We start from the raw sequence: 26,350 nt of genomic DNA, 5'->3' as shown, positions 1-26,350 counted from the left end.
GAGCTCAACCCACCAGCCAATTGTTCACTCATTGTATTATGTGCTCTTCTAGCTGTATGACATTTTGTCCTGAAGGATACTGTGACAGACAGTAAGAAAAGATCAAAAGATTTGCTAAAATAATAATAATAAATTAAAAAAAAAATCATAAAAAAAAAATACAGTGGTTTAGCAAAGCTACTTAACTAGATGACAATGATTAAAATGTAAACACTCGTGAATGGGAACAAATTTGCTTGTGTAAATAAAACAGGCAGCATACAAAAACAGACATACATTATGATATACATTGCAAGTAATGCAAAGCAAATGTTTTTAGATACAATTCCATGTGTGTACATCAGTGGTGCATATATAGCCACATATGTCCTAAATATTTTAGGCATGGCATTTTGGGGAATCTATTTACAAACAATAATGATGAATAATAAATTTGTTAATGTTATTATAATAAAAAATATGTGACCATTATATAAATATTTTAAGTGCATATATGGTGCTATTCTGTGATTCTATATGATTCTATGAAATACTTGCCTAAACTGTTACTGAAGTTTCCAAGTGATGAAGAGTCCATAACTTCCCTGAGCTATTTGTTACAAGCGTGGTTGCTCCTTCAACGAGGAGCATTTCTTAATATTTAATTTTTATGCTGCAAATAAAGGCCATCATCATCGCACAATGAATGTGAACAACAGATGAGATAGTCTTTATTCATAAACTTCTATTTAGTGTTTTTGTGCATATTTCCTAATTTCTGATACCTTAACAGCTCTTGTCCATTCTATCTTTTCTCATAGGTTATATATTCAAGGCATATCTTCATATTTGTTGGTGATCTCTGGGATTGCACTGCTTGGTTTGCACCCTTCTCGTCCACCCTAGTGGACATACATATATCAGTTAGGGTTTTCCAGGCAGATCAATGTCAGTAGTAAAGGAGATTAATAGGAAAGTTTGAATAAATAAGGAATATTCACATCTAACAATAAGAAACGTTCACATCTAAAGAGGAAAAAATTTCTAACATCCACATATTTACAGTGTATTTGAGTAGAGCAGATGTTGAATATAGATCTTATCAGTGATCATCATTGCTGGTTTATTTGCATCCTTTAATGGAAGGAATGAAAATATGAGATGCATTCATGTGTAAAAAAAAAACAAATTTGTTTATAGCAAAGCAATGAATCATCAGGACTGCTGCTAACTTTGAAGGATTGAGACAGATTTTTCTCTGTGCTGGTGCCCTCATGTGGCTTTGATGTTCAACTTCTTGAAAATTAATTTAAAATATCACTGCATGACTGACACTTCTGCTGTGAAAAGTCAGGGAATAATTTTTCTGCAAAGCTTTGTATGTTTTGTGTGAGTACAATATCCTTTGGGAAGGCAAAAATGCTGTCTGCCATATGGCCAGTTGGATTTGGATATGCAAACTCCTCAAGTTCTGTAACTTAAACCAAGAGCATTACTCACTGTTTTCACACATTGATGCATGTGATTCAGACCTTAATCCTCCAAGGGCTGTTGTGGCTAAAAAGATTCTGGTGGAGTCACTACCTCCTTTAGTGATGCTGCTAAAAACACCACCACAGATGTATAAATGCTTTTAGAGATCTATGTTTTTTTCAGTTTTCAGCTCTAATGTCAGGTCAAATTTTTACACTGTACACTGAACTAAAATATGAAAGATTACTTCTATCAGGAAATAGAGTTTAACATGTTCTTTCTTTTCTAGTTTAAAATCATCCCAATTTTGTTCCAGCTACAGCTGTTTTATCACAAAGAAGTCTTTATATTTAATGCTCTGAAGTGCACACAGGATGAAAGTTTCTTTGCACAGCACTTCTGAGTTTGCCTTTAGAATATTTCTAAATTACAGATCTAGGAATTTCACTTTAAAACATGTCATTTAGCCACAAACGTTATGCAACAAAAAAACTTTATATAGCAAATTCATTACACATCCATAAATTATTTTAATAAGAAAACTCTTGCACAAGCAAGAAATGAATATAGATGCTGTGGGGCTGCTGGTTTGGTTTGATGCAAGGGTTGTCTTATGCTTTCTAAAGGTGCTTGACAACGTATTTTCTTTTATAGCTGGTTTAGATTTAATAGGTACAGAAATTTTCCATTTGCTCTAGAAGGTTGTAATTTTTTTAAGATTTTGCAAAACTTTGAAGCATTTGAAATATTTTTTTTTTGAGATTTTTGGATAGAATGGCACTGAATTGAAAATTTGATTAAAAGTGGTGTGTATATAAATTTGTCATCAATGCTACTGTTAACAATAATATGTAGGGAGTTTGAAAATGAAAATGGAAATAGCCATGAAGCTAAAGCACCTGAAACCAGACATATGCCTTTTTGTTAGTATGATTATCTGAGGAATATATTTGTGCAAGACAAGTCCTATAGCCTTTTCTAAAGCCTGCACAACAGAATTCCAGAGAGCACTGTGACTTGTAAGCACTGTGACTGCAAGCACTGTGTCTCTTCTTCTCCTGCTTTCTCTACAGATTCAGAATCCAGTAACTTGGAGTGATTCCGTCAGAAGAAAATTCCAAAACTTTTGATGGGTTCGTTGCAGTAACATTCTTCCTCACTTTTCTCTTTAGACAAAGGCACCTTCCACCTAAGCATTACCAGAGTACCTGACTAGTTTCAAGCACTGGTTTGAATCTCACTGGGTCTGACTTCATAATTTAGAAGCTTTGCTGGTGCTTTTCTGAAATGGGAACCTCTACATTAGGTTCCCTGTTTTGTTTTGTTTTGTTTTGTTTTGTTTTCCCATTTATTTTGGGGCCTTCATAAAAAGTAGTGTTCCTTCTTGAAAAGTAGAGCATTTTCCATTCATCTTTAGTTTGGGTTAAAGCAGAAATAGTAGCTGAGATGAAATTCAGGGATGGATGGCAACTTGTCAGTCATACATAGAATCTGTTAAATAGGATAAACTAAGGCTTGTCACACCTCTGTTATTTATGGGATGTTTAAGTAATGGGAGCCTGTTAGTTCAGTGCAATTTTTCAGCCTATAAATTTGAACCAACTGAATATATTCCATTTGAACAAGACTTTTTGCATTCTAAAAGTTTATATATAGTATGTTTACCATTACTACCTTCATGGATGTTGAGCATGTTTTTTTTATTTATTTTTTTGGTTTATACCCATTGGTGTTACATTAAGCTTTTTGGATTATTTTAAGAGCCTTTCACTGCTTGTTACATAAAAAAGACGGTGATTACACCTTTAATTTATTATTTGAATTCTAATTTACAGACAACAAATCATGACATTCTTAAGTTAATCAGAGTGAGTGTTTTTTTCTCCTTGTAAATCACACACACACACACATATATATATCGGTATTTGTTGAAGAGATTCTTGAGTGATTATATCTACTTTGTCTGTTTTCATGGGACATTCTGAAGTTTTTATGATAGCATCTCTTCCTCTTTCCTTTCTTTTCCTCTTTACTCCCAAATTTGCGTAATAGTAGAGTACTTCTTTGAGCTCACAATATTTAAATTCTTTGTACTGGGGATTCACTTAAGTAACTCTCCAGTTTGTCTTGGAGCACTAATACTGAACAGAGAAAGAAAGATTTAGACACATTTTCCTTTGATCTTTCTTGTCCCTGTAATATCAGACTAGTGAAACTTGTCAAATAATGACGATATTAACAATTTTCTTGTTAATTATCTCACTGAGAAGTTTTCTGAGTAACACATTGGTTCTCCTGCTAAGTTTTGAGGTAGGTTAAGAAAATTAATACAATTATGACTAAAATAATTCAATGTTAAAATGCTTGAACTGTAATACTGGTGCTTGTACTAAGACTATCAACACGTAATTAAGATATTTTTGTAAAACAATGTTGGATTTTATGTATAGGCTCTCTAGTAAACCTTCCCTAATCTGCTGACAGCTTCTTCCAATGATCAGGAATGGAGACTTGCAGCTCATACAATATGTCCGTGTTCCTCACTTAGAAAATATGTGCTAGCAGAAAGCCTATTGACATTATAGCACTCAGAATATCCTCTAAAAACAGTGACATTCTTGAATTTCCATCTCTGCAGTTGATTCTAGAAATAAACCTTAATAACTACAGCAATATTGGTGTTATTTTGATTCATGTTTTATTTTTACTAAGATAAAATAATTTAACAATATAAAGAAAAAATCTAACAATATAAAGAAAAAATCTAACAATATAAAAACAATCTACAAGTATATCGTTCTTATTCATCTGTACCACCCTAAACAAATTGGTATTTTTTGTACTGTTTCTCAGTCAACAAAATACACGATTTACAGGGCCTTGCAATCCACCATGGTCAGTGTCATTCATTCTTCAACTATATCCCCATGCTTGCTGACCTCTGAATACAAGGCTTCCTAAGTTAAGCAAGCTGTTACTTCATCTTATCCTCTCATTGTATGTAGAAATGTAACTGAAATTTACAGAAGCTTACCATAAAATGTAGTAAGAAAACGGACTGGTTCACTGTATTTCTGAACTGCAAATTCTGATCACAACCCAGCAGAATAGTATTAATACCATTGTTGTAAAATCTCAGCACTTTGTAAATGACAAGTAAAGCATGAAAAGGAAAATCTTCAACTAATATTCCTGGATTTTTTCCTCACAATCTTGACACCAATTATTTGTGTAATGCTACTGAAAAGTCTGTGTTAAGGAGCAATACGGTAACATTTCTAAAAATGAAAAAATACCTTTCACAGCTCATCCTCTGTTCTGAAAGAGTAGATATTTTTTCCTAACTTCATTTTTTTTTCCTTACGTTAGAAGTAGGAATTGGTATAATGATTTGATCACAATTTTTGTTTTCTGTACATTAGTAAATGTACAAACATAAATCACAGCTAACTGTGAAGTTCCGTATGGATAGTTTCAAGAATGGTCACATTTGTAAGCCAGCTGAAAATACAGAAATTGCATGGAACTTAGCACTTGATTTTACATCTGTTAGCTGTTTTGGCATTGTTTTTCACGTATACATTTATGTTCTCCTGTCGTATACTAGATCTCCCTATAAGATGTATGTAAGCTAAACTGTGCATAAATAAAGTAAAAACAATTCCAAATATTCCATGTAATTTTATCCATAAAACCCAAGTGTAGAAGTGGAGAGTTTTAATGTTTATCAGTTTAATCAAGTAAGTGAATACACTTGGCCAATTTAAACTATCTAATAATTTATTCACATAGAAACCAGTAAATTTGGGGGTTGATAGCACAAAACTTTTTGTTAAACGAAAAAAAAAAAAAAAAGAGAGAGAGAGAGAACTAGGAGAGCTATGCCATATAGCTTCTTTACTGTCAATAAAATAACATCATTGCACTTAAATTTAAGATTACAATAAAAACAGAACATGCCAGATTATATTGGTTGGAGCACAACGTGATGATCCTTGTCAAAAGTTATGCCACAAGGAAATATTAATAGCTAACATCCATATTCTCCAACTAGAAATCAAGAATATTTGAGTAGATATTGGCATAAAAGGCACAAAACACAAAGCAAAGCGTGCTTGTGTCATTTGTCACAAAGAAGCATTGACATTTGTGCAACATGGAGAAAGATCAGCATTTTTGCAGACTCTTTCATTCATTACCACAGACGTTTAGGCAGTGTATCTTCTCCTTAATGCCAGTTTATCACTCCCAGTACAAATGGCAGTGACTACAGAAAAAGAGAATATAGGAGAGAATACACCCATACCCTTCCAGGAAATCTTAGCTTATATATTGAGGAAGCTGCTGCTACTGTTACTGTGTGTATTTACATAAATACACTGCTGTCTTTTAATAATATAACCTCTGGCAGCTGGCACTTGTGGGCATTATATAAGACTGGTAAGAAGGTTAACAAGGCTAGAAACCCCTATGCAGGTTTACCGTTTGCATTTAAATAAATGATGCCAGCTCCCCCTTTTGTTTCAAATAAGCTTTAAAAAAGTTCCAAGTAGAAATAGAGGACTCTCTTCAGAAAAGAATGCTGCCTGTTGCACCGAGGAATGGCTTTTCTGATCTTAAGGTGCTTCAGAAATACAGATCAAACATCCACAGTATTTCCTTCTGTAATGGGCCATCATACAAACATCTTATTAGCAGCCTGTCTATATTTCTATAACAAGCCTATCTTCATCATCACTACTAGTGTCGTCATATTCAACTCTGGTTTGCTTCCTCATCATCTCTAAACCTCTCTTTTTGTATATCTTGGAAGGTGTTGCAGAGTAATTCTTGAATTCGGGAGACCTGAGAGTTACTGAGGGCTTTTTAAAAGTAGAAGTAGCTGTTCTGTGTGTCCTTCCATAGCTCTCTGACTGCAGGGGGGTTCCATTCTTGTCAGAAGTTCCATGAAGGTGAAGGACTTTTTGAGAAAAGTTTTCCCGTTCTGTGTGTTCTACACTGGGTAATTTAGCTGTAGAGACTGACTCAGGAGGAAACTCTGCTTTTGATCCTAATGAACGAGAACATCCAGGTTGGGAACTAGGAGCTGAGTTTTCCATAGAAGATGAATATATATTTTCTTCAACTGGACATTTCTCCTTTCTTGAGGCCTGGATCACCAGATCTGATGTACCAGATCTTTGACTCTCTGACTGCACCTTTAATATACTTTCCTGGCTTGCCTCTAGATGTAAGGAAAGAGGACCAGCAGCCTCTGAGTTTGTGCTATCAGATTGCTCACCTGTGCCTATATTTCTAAAGTCAAAAGGACGAGACCAAAAAGAAGACGCCATTGAGTCAGCCTGAACGTTTGTCTCTGACTCCCCTGGAACTGATTGTTGAAGCACAAGTGGCTGTGTCACTGAACAGCAGATTTCCACAGCACTGCTGACTTGCTGCATGGCTGTATTAACCGTGGATGAAAAGGAATGAGTTGTCATAGATACTTCCAGAGGTGGTATAATGTTCTGAAATGAGAAGTTTCTTCTTGTGTGTTCCCTGATTTGCCCAGAAATGTCCTGTAGAAATTAGGGAAGAAAAAAGTTTACATTTAAAAATTTCAATCTAGAGCAACGCTATCTTTTAAAAGAGTGCAATAATAATAATATTAATTATGTCAGTAGAAAGCATTTACCTCTGCTATAACTCATATCAACGGAGTAATTAAGGATAATGTCAACCTTTATTTATACAACTGTGATTATATTTGCACTACTGTTTTCCATTACTGCAGGCCAAGTCACTCATCCCTCTTTTGATGAGAAAACTTTTTTTTTTTTTCTCCCAGTATGTCAAGGAGGTGTAGTAACGGATGTATTTTTTTCCTTTTTTTTTTTTTCTTGGTTAGGTGACAAATCATGCTAATAATTTACGGATAATGGGAATTAGAGATTTCAAGCTACATATGTGCTATCTAGGATGATGTTCTTTTCATTAAGGTATTTTAATATTCATATTGCAAAGATGTTTATGCAAGGTTGGGGGAAAGGTTTGGGATGAGTCTGCAAGAAATACAATGTCTGAGGTGGTGAGATATGTGTAGGAAATAAAAATATTTCATAAAACACGTCTTAAGGGTTAGGCTCCTAAGTGCTTGTGCTACATCAGGCACCAGTGCTTATGCTACATAAAAACAGTCTGGTTCTGGAGCTTCTGTCTTCAATTGTGGCAAGTCTAGGGAAAAGTATAACAGTTAGGATAAGCGTAGAATATTTCCCCCAGAAGCTATGCTAGCACTGCATGTAACAGCATTGTTTGCAGCCAGTGCAGGCATCTAAGGCCCCCATCTAAGCTAATGTAGCTATTGGTAGTGTCAAAACCATAGCCACACAGGCGTCCACAAAGGGCTAAAGATCTGTTGTGAAGTTTCATACGCATTCTTCCCACTGTTCTGTGTCCATTAGCATCCTCCTAGTGACAAGTTAACTGTCTCCATCTCAGCATCCTCTGTGCTACATCTACCAGCACCTCCAACAGCAGTGCCAACCAAGACAGCAAGCAAGAGAAATATACTTTCCAAATCATGCAAATGTAATCATTCTTTTTAAAAAAGCAAATTCTAACATTAGTAAGTTTCCATTGTATTTCAACCCCCCAAAATAACTTTAACACATTTTTAATCAAAATCTGTGAATAGATAAAGTACTCTCAACTTGAAGTTTAAAACTGCTGAATATAATTCAAGTTTTGCCACTATCATTTTTTCTTGTAATAAACAGTCATATAGAGTACAATACCTACTTTTTTATCCAATTTGTCTTTTTGCTTAGCGTGGTTTAGATTTTCAGTATAGGAAAATATTCCTGAGGTATTCTTTCCTTCTTTCTTCCTACTGCAAAGTGGCTTGTCTGAGGTGGAACAAGATGAGTCTTTTTGCTGGTGTAGGTAATTTTCTATTAAAAAGAGGTTTGAAGAAGCTTTTACTTTTATTGTTATTCCCCCACAGGCTAGAACTTGCTTAGTAAATTTCTCATCATATCACTGAACTAATTGTCATGTATTTATTATTTTCTGTAAATTTTTATTCTACACCTGATACGTTTTCTCAGCTACTGTATATGTGTCTTTTTAAACAACCACTAAAAAATGTCTTGCAGATTAATAGCTATTTAGATCTTCTATAAACAAACACAGGGTATTGTCTCTGCTTCAAAGATGGCCATAGAATAAACAACATTTGCATTACTACCACTCCTTTAAGTTTGTGGATGAGGGGGCAGAATATGTTGATTGAACCACAGAAAGCACGTCAATACACGAAGCATCACACAACAAACACACAATCTTGTTTCAGGAAATTGTAAAGATCTATCTTAAACTGTTTAGGCTTCTAATATAAGTTTGTTTTGTGTTGTTTCTTTTTAAAATGCCCTCCTAATTGTCAAATTTGTTTAAGTAAGGATATGTATGAAAATCATGTGTGAGATGTTTGTCTTTTTACTTGAAGAACATACTGAAAGACAAAAGTGTTTTTGCAGTTCAGTGCAAAACAGGTACATATCAAAGATACTGTTAATGTTCATTCTTTTCAAAACCAAACATTCAATACATTCCAAAATATTCAAAGTACTTACCTTGTACTTTTGCTTGAAGGGAATGGCACTTCTTATACTGATTAAATTTACAGGGTTGTGATGAATAGCCCTTTTTCAAAACATCCCATGTTCTGTTTGGAAAACAGTGCCTCTTGCTTAGTCGATTCATTTTCAGCTGAGCATATCCATGTACATGCCTTCCTCTGTACCTGCAATGCAAATGACGTTGAAAAGATACACAAAAATGTGTCATTTAAAAGCAGCCATGGTAGAATAATACCACAGCATCAGGCAAATTTACTGGGAATTTGGGACTTTACTACTGTGAAAATGTTGTTTTATGTCAACTCAAAAAATCTGGATTTAAGACAAGAGATCCACAATTATTTTATTAAACTTTTTCTCAGTAGGATTCAGTAAACCTTTGGTTTGTTAAGAGAAATGGATTCAGGAATAACAGATCCAGAAACCTTTCTCCTATATCTGGAATTTTAAAACAATATACTTTTTTTTGAAGTTTTTGAAATACATGTATACAAGAATCACCTGAGACTGCATGGTTGTTGACTTTTTGTTTTTTCATTTTGCTTCATGTGTTTTACATATTCATCATTACCAATGAGCAACATATTTCAGTTATTTACAAAGCTCACAATGAATAATCCAACTTCTTTGTTTTATACACTATTTAGTTCAGTTAGTTTTAATGACTGGGACTAAATTTCATTGGAAGGTCCCATTTTTATATTGATAGAATCAATCATTTTATACACAGAGCAGTGAGTAAATCTTAAACGTTTAGGTGTTTGGTGTATTCGAAAAATGTGTTACATTTCACGATTAATACTTTGGTGAGTTAGCTACCAATACGGACTGGCTTTCAGGTCTCTGTATTTAATTGAGTCCCTGTACTTATTTGATATAGCCAAATGAATCAATTCTCAGATCATCAGAAAAGAAAGATAATTTTTATAAAGTTGAAAAAGAAGTCCCAGAAGAATGCCTCTGGACTGTTTGGGTAACATAGACTTGAGTGTTCTATTTTTGTTCTTATGATCATTTGGAATTGCAGTGCTGTTTGCCAAGCTAGACATGGTGATTAAGTTACTGACACTGATTTGTCCTCAAGGGACAGCCCTGTCTGGTTTTGGTCATGAAATAAGAGGGATGCATGCACGCAATATATGTTTCTTATTGAAGCCATTCATCAGACATTCTGCTGCCCCATACTATTGAAAGACTAGAGACTAAATCTTACACTGATATGAACTCCCATTAAAGTCAGAGGAGCTGTGCTGATTGATACAATGTGCCTTTGATAGTTTTGTGCTCACATTCATCCTGCTTTGTATTTAAACTGAATGATCCTTTAAACTACAGCTGGCTTTAACTTTAACTTTGTGTTAGAACTTGATATTTATTCTTCTGTGTTCTCTGCTTAATAGAAGTTTAGGATATAGATTTGCGGCTAAAAGGATCTTGCATGCTGCTTTTAACTGTAACAGAAATAAAAATTGAAATATGTTGATTCACCTCAAACAAAATGAAATGCTGACAGTTTTGGAAGAGATGAATTTCTAAATCATAATGACAGTCAACTGACCAGTCATCATCTTTCCGTTGTAAATGGTATGGTAATATGGAATGGTAATATTTCATTGGTAATATGAAACGGTTCTGCTTGCAAAAGTCTGTTCCTGATAGTCAACAATATGTTGATGCTTTGATAATTTACCTTTGTGAAACTGCTGCCTTGTGGGAATAGATCTTTCTAAGAGAATTATTTTTCCCAGTTTTGACAAGATTGAACTTTGGGGCTGGCTTTCTATTTTCTGAGGACTTTATTACACCTATAATAGCAAAATGATGTCCATATCCAATGAAGCTGAAAAATATATTCCTTACCATTTTGGGGGGAGTTTAATTTTGTTCTGTTTGTGGCTTCTCTTGAGTTTATTTGTTGTAATTTTTTCCTTTTTGCAAAGTGCTGTTTTCTTCTTTTGCTCTGATGTATTTTTGAAAGCACCACCAGCAGCTGCTGAGCTTAACTGTTGAGAATATTGAAAACATTGAAAGTATGTGAAAATTGTTAATTACATTAACTGGGATATTAGAAATCTGAGCTCCTGTTAAATAGAACTGAATAGCATAGTAGTTAAATGGTACTACTTTTTCTAGCAGTGTTGTGTTTTTCTAATCACTTTATCCATCTCATTTTATAAACTAAACTTTTGTTTATCTATATAGAATTAGTGCATGTTCTTTTGCATTCTTATTCTTATATAAAAAACAAGCTTAGTCTTACAGAGCTGTTCTAGGATCTTGATAGACTAGTCTATCTTCATTTCCCTAAAAATGAAAAGCTTTCAAGCCTTAAACACTTATAATGTATTAATGCGATTTGGTTTTGTTGACATTTCAGTTTATCTCCATAATGAGACATCTAGTATATAGTCTGTCTTTGACTCCAAGTAAAATAAAGTCTTGAGCTTGACTGTCTTATAAGTCCTACTCTAATTCAGATATTAATTTAAAATGAAATCTATGAAATACTGTTACAAAAGAATATAACAAATACCCCTACTGGAACAAAATAAGAAATAGATATTATAGACTAAGAATCATAGAATGAGTTACAGAATGGTTTGGCTTGGAAGGAACCTCAAGGATCATCTAGTTCCATCCCCCCACCATGCTCAGTCTTCTGCCTAGACAACATTCCTACTGAAATTCTCAGTAAATATTCACACAAATATGTATATATATGTATGTATATGCACCAAATGAATATATGACTTATCTTGTAAAGACAGAACTTATAAATTCTGCATCCACAGATACCTGCAAATGTCAGTAAACTTGTTGTTAGATAATGCTCTTATCTTTCAAATGACAGTATCTTTGCAAGCAAATTACACCCTTTTGAGAAAGGGAATAAGATTAATAATCCTACCTCCTGAATCTGTTGTCCTTGAGAAAAGGATGAAACCAGTGTTTTTAAATTCTTGTTTGTTAAGCCATAGGCCACAGTCTTGTTAATATTTTTCATTTTGAAAATAGAAATATCATATGTTGAGAGTGTGCATTCATTGCTAGATTCCTTGTAACAGGTGTGCATGGAGGAATAAGCAGAGTCTGCATTTCCCTTCTGCTCAGCAGGCAGAGGAAGGCTTTTGGTTAAACAGCACCACGTTAACCGAGGTTCAGCATTTAGTGATGGGAAGGTGCTCTTGGTGCTTGATACTGTTAAACTTGCAGAGTAGTAAGTCAGGCTATTGTTGGGTAGTGCTGGGAATTCTTTACAGTGAGTGGTGAGAGTGTGGCAATAAAATGTGCCAAAGGAATGGCAAAAATAAGTGGAGCTCTCTGTTGAGCTCTGAGAATGCTCCATATCCTGCAGTGTTGGTGACATGTCCTTAAGAATGCCTGGGCTTCCACGTGTGTCCTGTCCTATGGATGTTGGCTCTGTGTCCTTGCTAGAAGTTCCCCTGTGGCCTGATGCTGTCATTGAAGCATCACTTCCTGACCAAAGGTGATGTAAAACTTTATTTTCTTCTTTGATGTCAGCTGATATGAAAAAACCACTTGAATACTTAGAGGTAAAGCATATTTTGTTCTTTGGGGTCTGTGCAGAAGTGGTTATGCTTATCCACTTCTCCTCTGTTTGCCTTTGATAATTTAATTTATTTTTGTTCTGCTTATTTTTCCAAGCTTCTCTCTTAATTTCCTGCTTATAAAATGTGCTGCCTACTGTGGTTAAAATATTTGTTGTTTCTGAATTGACTGGTGAGCAAAATACTGGAGTTTTCAAGTTTGCATGTACATTCCATTTCAGCTCTCCCTTGCTGCCCTTTTGTCTCACTTCAAATTTTACAGGGGACCAAAGCACATCAGTAGAATGAGAACAGAGTGATCCACTGTCAGAAGAGCAGGGTGGATTGGTTAAGGTGTCTGTCACAGATGTAATCTTCTGTTCAGGCTTAAAGAGAATTGACAGATCTGAGGCTTTTTTGTCTTGTGGCAATTTAAGGATATATTTTGGAGGAAAGGCATTTTTCTGTGGGACCGGAGTTAACTGACCAGATTGCAGATGATGAAGTTTGGAAGGTGCATCGCCAGTGTTGTCACTGAGAAGTGGTATTCCTGTTTTCACAAGACATGTTTTGACATCTTTATCTGTTGCATTGTGCAAGGCTAAAGAATTGCAATTGCTTCCCCTTAATTCAGGCCCCAAAAATCCCACAGATGAAGTTTTTGAGATAACTGCTGAATGTGAAAGAAGGTTAGAACCACTATAATTAACAGCTTTTGTGGGGAGTCTGGTTGTTTTCATATACTCCACGTTCTCAGCACCTCCAGATGATTCATTAATTCCTATGCTTATTTTTTGCTCCTCTGTTTTACTGGAGAATTTCACTGGTACTGTGGAAAGACATTGAGTGATAGTGCAACAGATTCTCTCTACTTCATTTACTGTGTTGTTCTCACTACTGGGACCAGAACAGGGCTTTGAAATAATGTTTTCTTGTTTCTCCACTTCAACTTTCAGCTTTTTTCTTTCTGACGGCAAATTCTGGGATTTCCCCGGGGTATCTCTGTTGTTGTTGCTGCAGTGGACCCACAGGGGCGTCAGGGCATGCTGGCCAGTTTCCTTATTCCTGTTTTGGTTTCCATAATTGTTTGAAGTGCTTTTATAATCGGATTCAAATGTACTGGATTCTTTCCCAGGACTCAATTCCTCCCATTTGCTACTCTGTACTGGCAAGCAGTCATCCTTCATTCTGCTAGCGTTCAGTTGACACTGAGTATTTTGCAGCCTGAGCTCACAACTGCTTGGAGCTAGTGATGTGTTGTTGCCACCTGTGCATTTGTCTGTCTCACTGCCACTGAGATCTTGGGAAGTTGTGCTCATTACACCATGTGCACTAGCGGTTACTGAATGTGATGTCTCCATTACATAAGTTAAACTGTCTGCAGTTTCCTCCGAGGACACATTCTGTAGAGTATGATTACCATTAGTACAGGTTTCTGATTTAACAGTGTTTAAATCTGTTGTCACGAGGGAGGAAAGACTGTCACTTGGAGAGCTCCTGACGTCTCTTTCCTCAGTAATTTCAGTACTGCTGATAGATTCCTTTGAATCAGGAGTGAAGCCTGCAATATCTGTAATCTTATTCCCCCGTTGTTTCATTTTCTTGGCATTTTGACTGCTTTTCATTTTTTGGTAGATTTTCTTAAACGTTTCATCTCCATACATTTGCCATTTTTCTTGAGAGAACATCTTCAGCTTCCTTTGATTGTTTTTCTTATTTTTAGCGCTGACTACTTCTCCAGCCCCAGGCTTTTTACTTGCTTGCAACTCTTCCGAGGGAGGAGGATCAGCCGCGTTACTTAGTGGCAAGTCATCCACTGCTGTTTGTCTGACTAGAGCTCGAGGATGGCTATTAGGAAAATCCACCGAATTTGCAACGAGGTTGTTGCTAGGCAGCAAACTAGCAGTGCCTGCAGTTACAGACTGCTTAGTAAGAGAAAGTGGTTTTGAGCAGCCTGCTTTGTCATGTACCATTCTTGTGCCTTCCACAAATGGCAAAGAGTTGCTTCGTGTGACAGGCACAGCGTCTATCGTCGTGGAGAACTGGGTGGGCACCGAATGAAAAAACATCGGCTTGCATTTTTCTAGGGGTGCAAAGGTAGATTTAGCAGAACAAAGAGAAAGGTTCTTTTTCCTATTCACATCAAAAGTTTTGATGTCAAAATGGAAAGAGTCTTTGTATGTGTAAGGCATTGGCAGATCTATGCTCCCCTGTTTAGAAAGGATGGTTTTTCTGGGCCTAACATTGTCTAGCTGAGTATCATCTACCACAATTTTGTTATGAGAAATAAGTTTTGAAATGTGTTCTTCCAGCCTCTTTTTCTCTAGCGTCAAGGCTGTAGCTTTCTCAGCTGAGTCTAGCTTTGCACTGCTTCCGGCAGTGCACCTTAAGCTGCTGAAGGCAGTTTCATTTTCCAGTTCAGTGCTGTGTTCATAGAGACTGTGCAGCGGGCTGGAGGATGCCATCTGTTGTTCTGTGCTATCAGAGCGTGACAGATACCCTGAGTCGGTGCTCTCACACTTCTTTAGCTTGCAGTCAAATGGCTTGTAATCCCACTGTTTTTCTGAAGAGGTTGCTTGCTGCCTTTGCAACTGAATGTGCCTATTGGCAGATGGACTTATTTGCTCCTGTATCTTCTTTCTCTGGCACTGACCATTTGGCAAAGCCACTGGAGATGATAAACCTTGAGGTTCTTTTTCAGGAACCCCCTGCTCAGTCTTTGAACTAAAGGACTGATTAGTTCTTTCTGGATTTTCTGAAGCAAGTGATAAATTGCTTGTTGCCGGCACTGAAAGGTCATTAAGTTTCTTAGTGTCTGTTACATCACTGGTCTCCAAAGTCGCTTTTTTCATCTGCGTCCCCTTGTCTTCACAGATGCTGCCATGTAATTTGGTGCTTTGCTGTGATGTGGTGCTCTCTGTTACTTTCTCATTTTGCTCCAATACACCAGTGTTGTCAGAATCAGAGGGTAGTCTGGTATTGTTGACATGTGTCTGCGTTCTTCTGTGTTTGTATAAATTGCTTTGAGTTTTAAATGCAATACCACAAGTGGTGCATGGAAAGGGTCTCTCTCCTGTGTGAGAGCGAATATGTTTCTCAAGGACACTTGGCTTCAAACAGTCTCGTCCACAGTGTTTACAGATATATTTCCCAGCATTTTTTGTTTTTCCTGGGCTTCCAGTAGATGCATTTACAGAAGAATTTGGTGATGATAAAACTGGTAAAGTGCTTACTATGTTTAACGTTAGAGTTTGCCCAAATTGTTTCTGAAAAACTGACTGGGGCTGATCTGTGCCTTCTGAAGGAACAAGTGGATTCAGGATTAAAGGTATGCTACTGCTGTCTAGATTTACACAGCGCCTGCCAGGCACTAACTGACTGTTTGGCTGAAAGCATCCAGGCTGGACGGGTTGATACAGGGGTATAGTGAGGGTTTTTAGATACACAGGTTGAGACAGCGCTTGCTCCTGTTGAGGAATCACACTGTTTTGGCTGAGAGCTGAAGAACCCTGTGCAGGCTGAAGAGAAGAGGTTGGAAGTGGCTGATCTGCTAGTGCAAAAGTCACACCAGGATGCTTCTGTGCCTCCATTTCAAAGGTTGTCTGCCATGTACTCACGTATCTGTAGGGGAGGGGAAACAAACAAGTAGGATTCTTAACAAATAAAATAAACTAAGCTAATATAAGCTATAGTAAGTATATTTAGCTATAATAAGCTAAATAAAATAAACACTTTTTTATTAGTGTATATAAATAAGTCAACTGTTCAACTGGGAATCTTACCAAATAAAAATATAACAAACCTTATATACAGGCATTATACAGACTATAATTATTTCTTTTTCCAATTAAATTGATTCATCTTTAATGTCTTAGCTAGGAATTAAAAAGTTCTGTGTAGTTTGAAGAACATTGAAGAATATACTTAAAACTACAATAAGTACCCAAAATATTAGAAATAAATCTGAGCAAATGTAAGGTCTCGCTACAACCTCCACCCCAAAAAAATAAATAAATAATACCGTTTTAATTTTCTGGAACCGTATGCCCATTCCCATATTCTTTTGTGCAACCCAAATTCATTTTGTTTAATGGAAGGTAATACTGTGGTATACTGTTTAGATTTAGATGTTTTGAATCCCAGCTGAAAACATTTTATAGTCATTGTTTTTGGATTAAGTGAAGCCATTCTCATGAAAATCTGCCCGGGGTTGGTGCTGGTCCAGACTAATTTTTATTTTATTTTATTTTATTTTTATGAAATAAAATTGTTTTTACTTTTTTTCCTTCTCAGAAACAAGCTAGGAAACTAGCAAAATAAGCTAGTTGAAAATTGTTTTTGGAAGAACTGATAGAGACATCAGCATAACATCTAATTATAGCTCGGGTGAAAATTAAAAAGTGATCTTTGGATGTTTATTCAAATTATTATTCTTCTATATTCACAACTATGTATTTAGTGGCTGTTATGAGTAACAGGCTGTTCTTGTGCAAACGGTCTCCAAAAAAAGACATTTAAAATAACATCATTGGTAGCTAAATGTGAAACCCGCAGTTTGTTGCCTTGCTGTATAATCTGTAGCAGTGTTTTGGTATCTTCCTTGGATCTTTCTAATAGTTAACCATTACTGGAAAACAGTAAAAAAAAAAAAAAAAAAAAATTACTCAAAAATATTCTCTGAAATTTGGACTAGTGCCATATGACACACAGTATGTTACCATTATTCAAAGCAAAATCTCTGTTGCATGTAGTTAGTGAGAAGCTTGCAAATGATTCATCTCAAGGAGAATTGGCAAACTCAGTGAAATTGTTTTTAAGTATTCCTCAGTTACTGTTGATAGAGCTGGTAAATGGATATAAAACTGGATGAAGATCCAAGAGAATTTTGACTACTTCATAGCTAAAAATGGTAGCATTTCACTCACATCACATGAAAAAATGGGAAAATAACTTTGTATTCATGATCAAGTGGAACAGATTAAGGTCAACTGGTTATGTGCTCAATAGTAAATCTAATTAACATCTTAATGAACAGCCTGAATTCTGGTCCTTTTCATATAAAATATATGTATCATTGAAACTGAAGGTAAAGCAACTCTCTTGGTTATCTCTTCTTTGCAAATGAAAAGGTTTTGCATATTAGGATATTGCCTTTAATCCCTCTGATTATGTCATCCTTACGTGTAGCTTGCAATGCAACTGTAAATACTTGTCTCACTGAGCAGTGGAAAGCCAGTGTACCAAGCACCTGGTGCCTATTAGCACACCCTCCTAATTCTGCACCACTTCAGGAAGTTCTGTTACTGGCTGCCAACCCATGCTTCACAGCCAAGGCTTCTTCCAATTTCTCTCCAGTCTGCTTTGCTTTTTGCAAGATTTGAAAAAGTGTAGGAAAAAACAGCAATGCAGTCCCTGGGATGTGTTTTCTGTTTTTCCTTCTAGAACTGTCTTTTTTTTCTTTCTCATGCATTTTGTCAATCAAACTCAGTTATCAAGTGTGGACTTACCTTGTCCACTTTTGAGATTTTCACATCAAACAATCACTTAACTAGTTTTGTCATATATGTATTGTCTATATTAATAAAATAATGTTATAAGAATTATGACTTATTAAAGGGATTAAGTTATTATCCATATTCTGCAGTGTGGTTAACACTACAGGATAAAAGTAGAGTGCTCTGATTTGCAAAAAGAGGTTACAGACGCTTCAAGCCCATTCTAGATTTTTAAGCTATGTAGTCACCTTCATATCCAACTTAGGCACCGTAAATTTGACTGATAGGTAGAAGCTATGATGACACAAACACAAGAAATACGAGGCATTGTATAAAGTCTAATATTTGCAGCAAAATCACAGTGCAGATAAATTGTAACTGTACTTAATAAAACCAGCAGCAAGTAATAAGACATGAGGCACTCATAACCTAAGAATGCAGTAGTTTTTCCAGGGATGTTAGGGAGATAAAACTCAAAGAAAAGTGAAATCTGAATACCATGTAGCTAAAACATCTAATAAATAAACCACATCAGACAAAACAGATCATAGTATCTGTGCTCCCCACATTCCCCTGGATTAGCATAGAAATGTGGAATTTACACTTCCACCCTGATAAGCCTGCTCCTGTGTGACAATTTTTGATCCCTCTTTGAAATTTTTGATCACTCCTGTGCATGAGCAGTTGATGGGCACTTCAAGGCCAGACGGTAAATTAGTAGGACTTGTGGTGGACAGATGTTTCTAATATGAATCCTGTAGTTCCAGGGACCAGAATATCTGTGTAATTTCACTTATACTGTTAAGATTTCTGGGCCCCAACAAACAGTATGATTCTGAAAATTGTTTCAATGTTCTGTAATGTTACACAAGGAAAATACCAAAGTGCTTACCAAATACTTTAAAGAGTTTAATAATATATTTCTACTGGCTATGGTAGTTTGCTACTTTCTACAACAAACAGAAGATATTTTCTTCCTAAGTGAAAGTTCTGTGGCTGGTGTTCTGTTGTGGTAAATAAAATAACATTTTTCACATCTGTTGTTTATATACATATATATGTTTATATATATCTTCCCCTTGGCTAATTCTAGATAGTTCCTGCTTAGAGTAGAAAAACTTCCTTTGTTGATTATCCCCCACACTCTGTACTGAGCAGCCCCTACATGACTGTCTGAGCTTAACCTCTAGCTTGTAGCATTGAACTACTAATATAAAAACTTGATCCTACTTAGATAAGGAAATGTTTCCAGTAAACAAAACAACGAGCAGGCTTTGGCCTGTCCAAAACTTTCAAAATTAGTTTCTTAAGGTATCAAAACTGGTCAAGATTCAATTTAAATGCAATTATTTTGTCCCTAGTTTGAATTACACTTTCAGATAAGCACCATAGGTAGATCTGTGGAACACTGCAAAGTCAAAAAATGGAGTAGTTTCAGATCGGCATAGCAGAATTTGTTTGATTCTATAAATTGGTAGAAAAAAATCAATGTAAGCCCAATGTAAGCCCTTTCTGTACTCTTCTTAATTCCAAATATATTTTAGAAAATTTGCTTCTTTTTATCAGCTCTATTATAATAATCTTGATTATTCTCTTCTGTGATATCTCTTGATTTTTGTCTTCTGTGTGGCAATGTCAACTGCCCATCATTATTAATAAAATTACTAAGTGAACTTGTAACTGCTTATTTCCAGCACTTTTATATAAACTTTTGATACACCACTAAGAGGAGCATCATAGTCCTTAAGTCCAGTGCTCAGTTCCCTATCTTCATCTACAAGTATAGTCTGTAGGCATGATAGAGTTAGTTTATTTTTGTAACCATGCAGAAGCAGCTATTCATCACTCTGAACATACATAATGTACTATATTGTACTTAAAATATTTGTATTTTAAAAGCTTTTGGTGATCCCTTCCTTAAATATAATACTATATAGAAAATGAATCCTCTTTAGTCTGTAAATAATTTTAGCTTACATACCTTTTATTGAGCCAGGCATTTCAGCAGCAGAAGTCTCATTTCTGTCAATAGTTCATACAAGCAGAGAGAAACGAGGACAAAGACTTGAAACAGATTCGAAGTAGGAAGTATTTTTTTTTTTACATTGGTTTCACAGTAACAACCTTCAGAAAACAGGAAGAGATGAAGCAAAAGAAAATGAAGTAGCATTTCAATCTGTTCTTATCCTTCATTCACGTAGGAACCTATAAACAGAATCAGCTGCCTTTGAAATATAGACATTTCATACACTGCATTCAATTGCATTATTCAGTGAAATACACGAACACAGTGGTAGTTAAACAACATAAATATTTTGTTTATACCCTTAAAGGTAATTTGCTCGTAACCTTATAGTAAAGATATCTCTTAAAATATGTTAGAAAAGGAAACAATGGAGGAGACGAGTCACTTGCTGTATATGAAATGCTGAGCTCATCCCGTGTGGGTATTATCCCCCAGCGTCTTCTAATGGTGCCCTGCAGTGCGGTAGGAAGCAGTAACCAACTGGCAAAATACTTCAAGGCTATTGAAAGTGTTTAGATCATTCTTCAAATACCTCTCAAAACTTGTGAAAAGTTGTAGGGAAAACAGGATGGGACATCCTTTTGAGAATTTAAGCTTTGTTTGTGGGTTGACTTCATAAAGTCCTCAAACAAAGTGGTCTGCCAGGGTGGCCTGCAGGAGGACAGCTGTTCATCATGCAAACGCCTTTTTAAAATACGGATTGGGATGGCTACTTCCTTCACCGCTGTTAGACTGGGTAAATACTGAACTAGAATATGCAAGATTTACTCCTGTCAATGTTACAAAATCAGCATATCTGGCCTGTAAAAATTCCTTAGGAACTGTGTTTTGGAAAATGGAGCCTTTAGTCTGGTTACAACTTAACACAATCTGCCCAATTCAAATAGCTGCAGCCTGTATCTGCTACCCTAAGTTGGGTAGTGGTTGAACTGTAATATTTATGATTGTTTGTCCAATATCCAACTTAGTGAAAGCTCTTTCTTTTTGGTAATTCAGTCAATAGACTGATGCTGGAGGTGTAAATGGATTTTCATTTTACATAGCTTTATTCATCTCAGAGAGTTTTGCCTGTTGTTTGGATCACTATTAGGTCTTTTCTGGACCTTATTATACCTCTAATTCTGGAGGTGGAGAAATATTTGTCTTCTTATCCTTTCTATCTTTCTTGCCTGTCATTTAGTTATTCAGGATCAAAAAAAGCTCTTAACAGGACCCATTATTGATGCCTAAGATCCTGCTTTGTTCTATCATGCACTGAAATGCTCCCAGTACTAGGTAACAGCACAGCAAACACTTAAAATTGGTGAATCTAGAAAACTACTTGACACTGTGAACAGCTTTACAACTTGTGCTTCTGATCCTCGGACTCATTCTGTCCCTATGGATAAAAAGTAACTGCATGCAGCAACAAGTTTCAGTTCTACTGGGAGATACTTTCCTAAAGCAATGGATTCTCACATGTGAGATCATCTGGAGGATTATTGCCTGCTACAGTCAACCAACAGAGACAAAAAGACACACATAAAAGAACACTGCTCAGACTCAAATGATTCAAATAGGCATTTTATATAAACAAAATAAGTGTCTCTTCAGGTTTATCACATATCTGAAGTCAATTATATTTTATTCTTCTATGACACTGGTTATTATTTTAAGGTAAGGTGAACTTACTTTAAAAGAACATTTATTTTAAACAGTACTAATAATTCTAGCAATATGCTGGAACTAGTAACAACTCTAAAGCATATAAAAAACTTTTAAAATTCATTATTTATAACACTCAGTAGCATATCAAATTCTAAATACTAAACTTGCAAACTGCTTATCTCGAGAGGCTAAAAGGAAACAATAATTAAAGAAAACAAGTTACAACTATAGCAGATATCTGAATGGATTTTGCCATTATCACATAGGTTTCAGGGCTTAGCAAAACTATTGAAGCTTGATCTGAAATTTCTGAATTTTAAATAAGTGAATCTGGAATCAGAATGACACCTCAGAATGTGATGATTCCCATGTATATGGATGAACAGACTGCTGTAATGGCTACAATTTGAACTGTATATTTAATAGTAATGACTAGTATTGCACTGTATTAGTTCTATTTGAAATTAAGTTAATTTTGCTTTCTCTTTTTAACCTACCTGTTTTTAGGTGTTACCTCCTAAGCTGGAATCTCTGTGCAACATTGCTTATATTCATTTTAGTTCAAACCATTATCCTGACCAGGGAAGCCCAATTAACTTTGGTTGGCCAATAGCAAAATAGCTATTTTAGCTATGTGCAGAGATAAGCCTACTGTCAGGTACTGCACAGCAGGGAGATGTGGTGCTAACAAACTCACTTCACACTCAATTCAGGTTTTAGTCAGGATTTGAAGAGATAAACCCACATACTATTCTCATGTATTTCTAGGTTCCAAGAATGTGTGGAAAGGGCTCCTTCCCAGGCATCTAAAACCCTGCATCTTTCAAAGATACCCACAGGATTTTAGTCAAAGATGTGATCAACTGAAAGTAACAACAAATATGCTACCTATACTGATAAACTAATGTATTTCAAAGATCCTATCAACTACATGTTCTTAAATATTTTACACACTTAAATGAAAAGAAAGTATCTTACAGGATTGTTAGCTATTATTTTTTATTATTATGTATTTATTTATGTGGACAATAATGCTGAAAACAGCACACAGTACAGAGTACCTTATTGTCAGCATATGGTACAGATACTGGAATTATCATTTCCAGTTGCTAGACTACCACTGATGGCTACCAGAAGGTGCCAGTGTTTATGAAGAACTCCCATGATTGACTAGACAAAACTTCCATTTAAATACAAGAACAGTGAGCTAAAGAGCCAGAAATAAATTTTGTACAGGTACTTCAAATGCTACTTGTTTAATGGAAAAGAAATCTTTATGAGTTTACCCTAATTCTGGAGCTTTCTAAACCTCAATTCAAACTTGCAAATGGAACCAATACATTTCCTGATTAGCCCAGAAATGACTGTTAATCTTGTTTTACTTACTTTAAAACTATTTCTGCCTCTGCTCTTTTCTCATTTTGACTTCATACCTTGAAATGTCTCATAACAGAAGTACTGACTTCACCTTTTCACTTGTTCTTAAGGGATGTATCTGATTTTACCAGACTGCAAGTTCTCCCAGCAATTTGCAGACCGCTCATAACCTTATTAACAAAGTTGAGAGCCTCAGTTCCAGGCAGAATTGAGATGAAATGTGTGATTTCCTAATCTTCTGAAACCCTTATAATTTTCAACATTAATGTTTCTTGATCAAATTCTGACTTTGGGAAATCTTCCTATTTGTTAAGAAGTCATTGTTCCTGAAATTTTACCCTGTTTTATCTCCTATAAAAGTACAAAGCACCTAGAAATCACAGTTATCAAACTTTGAAGGTCCAGTACTATACCCTGGGGACAGATATTTTTGATACTTTACTTCTACCACTGCGTTATGTCAGCTAAATTGTATTATTTTTGTAAACCCTATCCCAGAAAACAGCATTAAAACATTTTAAGGAGAATGTGACCTGTAACACCTTTCCTTCACTCTAGAATAGAATGTTTTGATCATTTTTAAATACACAGCTTTCTGTCTTTTTTATTCTCCTTTTCATGAATATCCACAAATGAAAATGTTCAAAAGGCTTTCATCAATAATATTGTCAGCTAAAGTTTTAGTGTGTAAATAAGTGTTGCTTTGGCCCTTTTGATCTCTTCATGCAATTAGTATCAGAGTATCAGAGAATATTTCCTATTCTACTCCTTGTGCTTCTACTCTTACCAGCTCCACTCAGAAGAAATGCTTCTAGTTTATTATGCCTTTATTTTATCTTTATTTCAAATGTACACTTTTCTCAAAAAAAAAAAATCTAACACATCTGTTGGTTTTGTAACACTTTTGGTGGTTTCACAATGAAAAAAACTAGGAATGTTAGTGCTTAAAAAAATCTGAAAACCTCAAAGAATTTCCATTCTTTTGTCCTTTCATCAAATTTGCTTCTGTGAATTTCTCTGGTTAGGAAAGAGTTAAGAACCTCCAGCCAGCAGTCTCTAATCAACAGGTTGCTCTAACAGAAAAATAATAACCCTTATCCATCTTTTAAAGTTTAGGAGGTTGGACTAAATTATGAAAAATTACTGATTAAAGCCCTCTTAAAAACAGAAGTGGGGCCAGTACTAAAATACTCTGTGTTTTAGTAAAAAATCCTCCTCGTTCCTAAGTGAAAGAACCATTACATTAAAACAATCATAACTTAAAAAATTATCTCCTCCTATCTAGAATTTCATTATATCTCTATCTGTATAAAATGATAACAAAACACTTGCTAACCTTTAGGTGGCCAATTCACAGGCAGGTGGAGAGGTTCAGGTCTCTCTGGAATAGCGTTGAAACAAAAGAAGCATCCTGTTTTCTTTTTTCAGTCTCTTTCTCTTCTCTTTTTTTTTAAGCATTTGAAAATTGAAGGGTGGGTGGTGGGGTGTGTGCAAAGAGGGGAGGGGGCGAAGTCAGCCCACGCTTGGTGTGGGAAGAGTTTTAATGGCCGATGCTGGTAATATGGTTTGCCTGCTACAGTGTCTGCACTACTGCAGCTCTGTGTGTGGGCGTAAAGAAATGACACGACTGGGTTTCAAACCATTACACTGAAGATTTGCAAACAGTTAAAAAAAAAAAAAAAAACACAAACCCATCAGGCACAAATGAAAAATTATTACTTTTTTCTTTTATCTTTTTCTGAGTTGCTTTTTATTGTTATTATTACTGATATTATTTATTAACTTAATAGATGTAATCCAGTCAGGTTTCCTCCTTGGCCTCTAAAATATTAAAGGTAAAATGAGTATTTAAGAAGGTTATTTTGTTTTATATAGTGTGAACATTTTGTTGTCATTTTTGCTGCTATTCTTTTCATTATCCTAGAAGCCCATATCCCAAAAGGCATCCAAATTTCCACAGTAGAAGTCTTCAGAACGTGCCTATATTTCTGCTTTTGAGCATGCTATATCTTGGTAGCACTGAGCAGAAGGGTACTGTACACATAGCAGCCACTCCACAACTAGCCAGGCAGGACATTTTAAGCCACAACTATTCCCTTGAATGTTCCACAAAACAGCCAAGAATAAAAGTGTAATTCTGGCAACCCATTTTTGTTCAGCACTCCAAAAATGCTTCAGGCTTACTGATCCAAATCCAAATCAGTCAGAAAACAAATCTGAATGTTTGTTGCAACTACTGGATTAAAAGGAGGCCAACAGCAATGAGACAAAGGGATTGTTCTCTATAATACCATGATGAAGGACAGGAAAATGCTCTTTAAGCTAAAATGCAACTGCTGGCACAAGAGGGAATGAATATAAATGGATGTGAATACTACATTACTGGGAGGGACAGAGGAAAGTTTTCTGACAGACTAGTGAGAACACTTCTCAACATTTTGTTGACCAAGAAGAATGAAACAGAGACAAAACAGTTTTGGAAAGGAGCTTGAAAACTTCACAGAGTCTTTATGACTTGTCTGGTCCATGACAGCAAGGGACCAGCACTTGTTAAATGCATATCTTCATGTATGCCTGAGAGAAGGCATCCAGCTTGAAAAACCATGTGCTTGGACACAAAGCATATGTATTCTTTAGTGTGAGGGTTTAGGTGTGTGTTTTTTTGTTTTGTTTTATTTTGTTTTTTAATATTGAAATGACCCCCAAATCAAATAGGGTTTTTGTTGCATTTGGTGTTCTGTTAATGCTAATGAGCAGGGCAACTGGACAGCTGGGCAGGTGGGTATGGCACAGGGAGGAGACTTCACAATATCCATGTTGCTGTATAGTGTGTAGTGTCACTGTCACCCCACCTTCTGGCCACAGAGGATACAGAGCTGAATGCCAAACCAGCAGAATTTGGTGTGTGTGAGTCACAACTTTCTTGACCCAGTTTGAAAGGGTAGTAACAAAATGCATAGCCTGAAGCAGTATCTTTGAAAGGTACATACTACTCATTTTGTCTCGGTATGTCATGGACACGCTGTGTAGTGACTTTCTAGTAGCCTAATACAGGCTAGTAGCCTGGATACAGCCACTACAGCATCTATAATTTCTGTCGTGGTATTGGCCACTTTGCTGCAGATAAAGTGACATCCGAAATGTCTAAATGTACCTCATCCTCCTCTGGGGACTAATCCCCATGAA

The 26,350-nt window shown here is 35.8% G+C and overlaps 1 protein-coding gene and 1 long non-coding RNA gene across 3 annotated transcripts in view; one reads left to right on the top strand and one right to left on the bottom strand.

Moving 5' to 3' along the window:
• Positions 1–26,350, top strand: part of LOC139999251 (uncharacterized) — a 225,352-nt gene that overhangs the window by 180,182 nt on the left and 18,820 nt on the right. The gene's annotated exons all lie outside the window — the stretch shown is intronic.
• On the bottom strand, positions 3,341–24,748 carry ZNF831 (zinc finger protein 831). 2 transcript variants are annotated; one of them, XM_021276347.4, is made up of 7 exons: positions 24,501–24,748; positions 20,096–20,136; positions 11,980–16,240; positions 10,932–11,074; positions 9,066–9,235; positions 8,233–8,384; positions 3,341–7,010 (listed from the first exon to the last, which is right to left on the bottom strand). In XM_021276347.4, exons 3-7 carry the CDS (start codon positions 16,207–16,209, stop codon positions 6,156–6,158), a joined length of 5,550 nt encoding a protein of 1,849 aa, XP_021132022.1. In that variant the 5' UTR covers positions 16,210–16,240; positions 20,096–20,136; positions 24,501–24,748; the 3' UTR covers positions 3,341–6,155. The 2 variants fall into 2 exon arrangements, with proteins under 2 accessions (XP_021132022.1, XP_027328724.1); XM_027472923.3 differs by having other exon boundaries at positions 20,096–20,238; positions 24,501–24,747.

The sequence above is a fragment of the Anas platyrhynchos genome, chromosome 21 (assembly GCF_047663525.1).
Source record: "Anas platyrhynchos isolate ZD024472 breed Pekin duck chromosome 21, IASCAAS_PekinDuck_T2T, whole genome shotgun sequence".
In the NCBI taxonomy this organism is placed as follows: domain Eukaryota; kingdom Metazoa; phylum Chordata; class Aves; order Anseriformes; family Anatidae; genus Anas; species Anas platyrhynchos.
This window is presented reverse-complemented; position numbering and strand designations above follow the sequence as displayed.

Excerpts from the sequence above, each read along its gene's own strand:
- ZNF831 (XM_021276347.4), bottom strand. The coding sequence starts at position 16,209 with ATGGAGGCACAGAAGCATCCTGGTGTGACTTTTGCACTAGCAGATCAG. Across the intron at positions 11,075-11,979 it reads AAGGACAACAGATTCAGGAG|TTAAGCTCAGCAGCTGCTGG; the intron begins GTAGGATTATTA and ends TATTCTCAACAG. Across the intron at positions 9,236-10,931 it reads ATTAAACTCCCCCCAAAATG|GTACAGAGGAAGGCATGTAC; the intron begins GTAAGGAATATA and ends TTTGCATTGCAG.